General features: G+C 33.4%; 1 protein-coding gene across 1 annotated transcript; it reads left to right on the top strand.

Annotated features, from left to right (window-relative positions):
- The first annotated feature begins 817 nt into the window (after positions 1–817).
- LOC143610983 (bet1-like protein At4g14600) lies at positions 818–3,536 on the top strand. The gene is made up of 5 exons (XM_077085317.1): positions 818–851; positions 2,228–2,325; positions 2,467–2,590; positions 2,977–3,033; positions 3,241–3,536. The coding sequence occupies exons 2-5, from the start codon at positions 2,267–2,269 to the stop codon at positions 3,397–3,399; spliced, it is 399 nt and encodes a 132-aa protein (XP_076941432.1). The 5' UTR covers positions 818–851; positions 2,228–2,266; the 3' UTR covers positions 3,400–3,536.
- The last annotated feature ends 417 nt before the right edge of the window (positions 3,537–3,953 follow it).

The following is a 3,953-nucleotide window of genomic DNA, read 5'->3' as shown; positions in this document are numbered from 1 at the left end:
CTAAGAGTTTTAACATTTTTTAGTTCTATTAGGTGGAGGGTGCGGTCACCTAAGGGTAGTGAAACTACCCTAAGCACTGGTCAATCCTACACCATCACATTATTTTTATATTTAACTACCCTAATAACTTAAGACCGCAAGAATCTCTTGTCTTAACCATCATTTCCATGAATCATAATGCCAATTGCTAGCATGAACCATCTAACAAATTAATGGGAAAGACTAAAGAGGAGCAAGTTGGCGGGTGGCGAGCTAGTAGCCTGCCGAGTTTTATTATGGCTACACAAATAGTAGTTATATTCCATGTATTTGATATGATTTCTATTTATAAATAAATTCTTTCCTAGCCCGATAAACTTGATATCATTTCCATCGCTTTATTAAATGACCTTAATTGTTAGGCTCATAGTTTTTAGTTTGCTTGAAATTATCTCATTTGTAAATGAGTTAAACCGAGATTACCCGGTCTGTAAATAAGCTACACTTATAATATTATAAAGTTCAAATTTATTTATATACAAACCTAATTTTAATATAAACGAACGACTTGCATTTAGTTATTCAATAGTTTTTTTTTGTTTTCATACGAGACATACCAAGCTAGCTCGTCTAAGTTCAAGCTTGTCTGAGTTGAAAATAACTCATTCGGGTCAACTCGACGGTTAAACGAGTCCTATTTAAGACCCGTTAACGGTTATTCATTTTTCTAAAATGAAAATGAATCATACCATATCATACCCCCACCATAAATAATAAGTAGTCTCCGTTTATAATCGATATTATCGAAGCAGTCATCCGATTTTGACATTCGATCTCCGCTGCTGATACGAACCACGACACCAATCGGTAAGGTAAGAATTCAATCAATCTTCGTTCGTTTAGAATTGATTTGATGATTATTTGTTTGAATCAATTCAATTTATATGATTATGCAATTCTGGAACCCTAGAAAACTTTAGCCTAATATTAAAATTATTGTTTGGAGGATTAACGATTATTACGTTACCTTACTGTGAATATGAATACTTTTTGATTGATGTTTGTGCTTGCTATTCATTAGGATTTAAGAACTTAAATTAGGGTCTGAGGTAGAGAATTGCCACAATATTAACCAATCAATCATTGATCAAAGAGGCAAATTGTTACTCAACTTAAAATAAAACATTGGGATGTGATGGGCAAACATTGATTCATACTTGCATATTGAATAAGCATTATTATATTCGATAATAAATTGATTTTTTTAACTAAATGCCTCTCCCTTACCGTAGATACATTCACAGTTCACATCGTGCATGGTAAAGAGAATGTTTAACACCTTGTTTGATTGTGTTATCACTAGTTTACTTGTGTTATTTGTTGCTATTTTGGTTTCCCGTCTCACACTTTATGTTATCTGGATACTATCCTTTACATGTCAATATAAAAACTTTCAAGTCAGCGGGAGCAACCTCTCAATCTTCCTGGATAGAACCCTATCAATAGCTTGCTATGAGTGGGATTTCACTAGATACGTTTGCTTGGTTTTACCTTAACACCTATAGCGATTTTTTTAACCTTGTAGCAAATGTTATATGGGGTACCAAATTGCTAATATTGCTTCCTCTTGAACATATACAAGGACAATTGTTTTAGACCGTTACTATTGCTTTATCCCATCTTCAATGTAAGGTCACTGTGGGAACGTCTTGCCTTCGGATTTTTACAATCAATTTAATTAGCGATGACTCTATTGAGGATCAGGGGGGTTTATATGGTCAACTGAGCAGAACTAGTAGGTTGTAGGGAAAAATGTCAATTTGTCGTATCGAAAAAGCTTGAGCAGTTTTGAGTTTTATACAAAAATTGGAAAAATGTCAATTTGTCGTATCGAAAAAAGATTGTGACACTAAAACTTTATATAATTACATAGATTGTGAACTTGTGATACACATGAGCATTCCATGCTAAAAGTCTGTAGGGAATTTTGCATATATGAGTAGGATAAGTTATTTTGTAACTATAATGAAATTGTATATATATTTATTAAATAGGATAATTGATATCATAAACCCGTTATCACGTTTTTTTTGGTATGCGTGTATTATAAGGGGCGTCATTTTGCCTTTCTATTGGGATTATTAGTTTATGACTAGGCTTGTTGTTTGGAAGATTATTGCATTATCTTTACTGCATATAGGGATATAGTTCTAATACTTACATTACACTGATTCAAGTATTTCTACAGGGTTTTCTGTTAGCACAACTTCTCAAATCTACTTGTTCAATGGCGTCTGGTTCTAACAAAGGTGGTGACTACTATGGGGCTGCTCCATATAGATCAAGGTATTTGTCTTTGATGATTCTTTTTCAACTTTTTCTCAACAAAATTTTAGTTGTAAGCTTAAATTGTCTTTAAAAGTAGAATAAATGAAAATTGTGTAAAGACTTATTTGGATATATTGATTAATCTAAAATTGTTTACAGAGAAGGGCTTAGCGCCAGACAAGGGGTCGGTTCTGATGAAATCCAACTACGCATTGATCCAATGCATGGTGACCTGGACGATGAGATCAGTGGCCTTAGAAAGCAAGTTAGGCAGTTAAAGAATGTAAGCATCTTTTTTATTTCTTAATATAAAGGGTATAATGGTCATTTTGAAAAGAATAAGTGATTTCACTAAAGCCAGTTAGTGAAAAGGACCAAACGTATTACTGCCTGTCATATATGTGATTTCTAAAAAGAAAGTACCAAAACCCCAATATTACATTAACTAAGATATTTACAGAAAATTTGAAGTTATTAGTTAAAATCAAAATAATTGATGACTAATGTTGGCCATGTGTTTTTTTATAACATCAATTAATGCTATTTGTTTCTCTTTTGTTCATTCTCTTATGATCATCAGTAACTATATCTTTTTCCTGCTGCACACGTATTTCTGATATTCATTTTTTTTAAACTAATGTATTCTCATTTTGTTGTTGCGTTACACAGGTAGCCTCAGAGATTGAGTCAGAGGCCAAATTTCAGAATGAGTTTATTAATCAGCTGGTATGGCATCAGCACTACCCTTTTTTGTTCTGAACTAGTTTGTAGGATGTGGCATATATTTCCAACAATAATGCATTTTAACAATTGCCCAAAAAAATGTGTGATTAATTGTAAATTTGCAAAAAATGACACTTATTAAAGCATTTCCAACAATAATGCATTTTAACAATTGCCTAAAAAAAGGTGTGATTAATTGTAAATTTGCAGCAAATGACACTTATTAAAGCTCAAGCAGGAGTGAAGAACAACATGAGGAGATTAAACAAGAGTATTGTACAATCTGGTTCAAGCCATGTTTTGCATGTTGTACTCTTTGCCCTTCTTTGTCTCTTTCTGGTTTACTGGTGGTCCAAGATTTCAAGGTGAGGTAAGATCTACTCCAAAAACCAAGTAGTTGTTCAACTGAAGAGAAAAAAAGTTGAGATGCTAGCAAAGATGGTGCTTCTTTTAATGTAAAGATTGTGTTTTCTGTGAGACCAAACAAAGTGAGATGCCCTTTTTTTTTTATATATATATTTGGCAATAATATGAATCCATCTGAAACTATGCTTTTAGCCGGAGCATGAAGAGCGATATAATATCATAGTATCCTGCATCTACATAACATGCCATTTAACAGTGTTGAATTATTAGAAATGGTGCACATCTCTATGCGATTGACCCATTGTTCACTCTTAACACAGGTGATCCCCAATTTGACAAAGAATGGGCTGTGTACCATTCCAAATATGGCTTCCACTCACGCATCGCTAAACTACCTCTTGAAATTAGAGGGGTTGTATTCTGACAGTATGAAAGTGTGAAAATGTGTTACTCAACTCAAGTGGTTGAGACATCTAGTCTCATAGGGTTAGATGATATGTGAGTTAGCCAGCCTGTTTAAACAGGAACAAACACTTTCTTTTTTACTTTGTACTACG

Source organism: Bidens hawaiensis, unplaced genomic scaffold (assembly GCF_021521415.1).
Source record: "Bidens hawaiensis isolate Kalapana, Puna unplaced genomic scaffold, B.hawaiensis_p1.1 tig00028811_1, whole genome shotgun sequence".
In the NCBI taxonomy this organism is placed as follows: domain Eukaryota; kingdom Viridiplantae; phylum Streptophyta; class Magnoliopsida; order Asterales; family Asteraceae; genus Bidens; species Bidens hawaiensis.
Note: the sequence above shows the minus strand (reverse complement) of the source record. Positions and strands in the feature narration are given on the sequence as shown.

Coding starts and splice junctions, on each gene's coding strand:
- LOC143610983 (XM_077085317.1), top strand. CDS start 2,267: ATGGCGTCTGGTTCTAACAAAGGTGGTGACTACTATGGGGCTGCTCCA. Junction 2,326..2,466: donor GCTGCTCCATATAGATCAAG/GTATTTGTCTTT, acceptor AATTGTTTACAG/AGAAGGGCTTAGCGCCAGAC. Junction 2,591..2,976: donor AAGTTAGGCAGTTAAAGAAT/GTAAGCATCTTT, acceptor TGCGTTACACAG/GTAGCCTCAGAGATTGAGTC.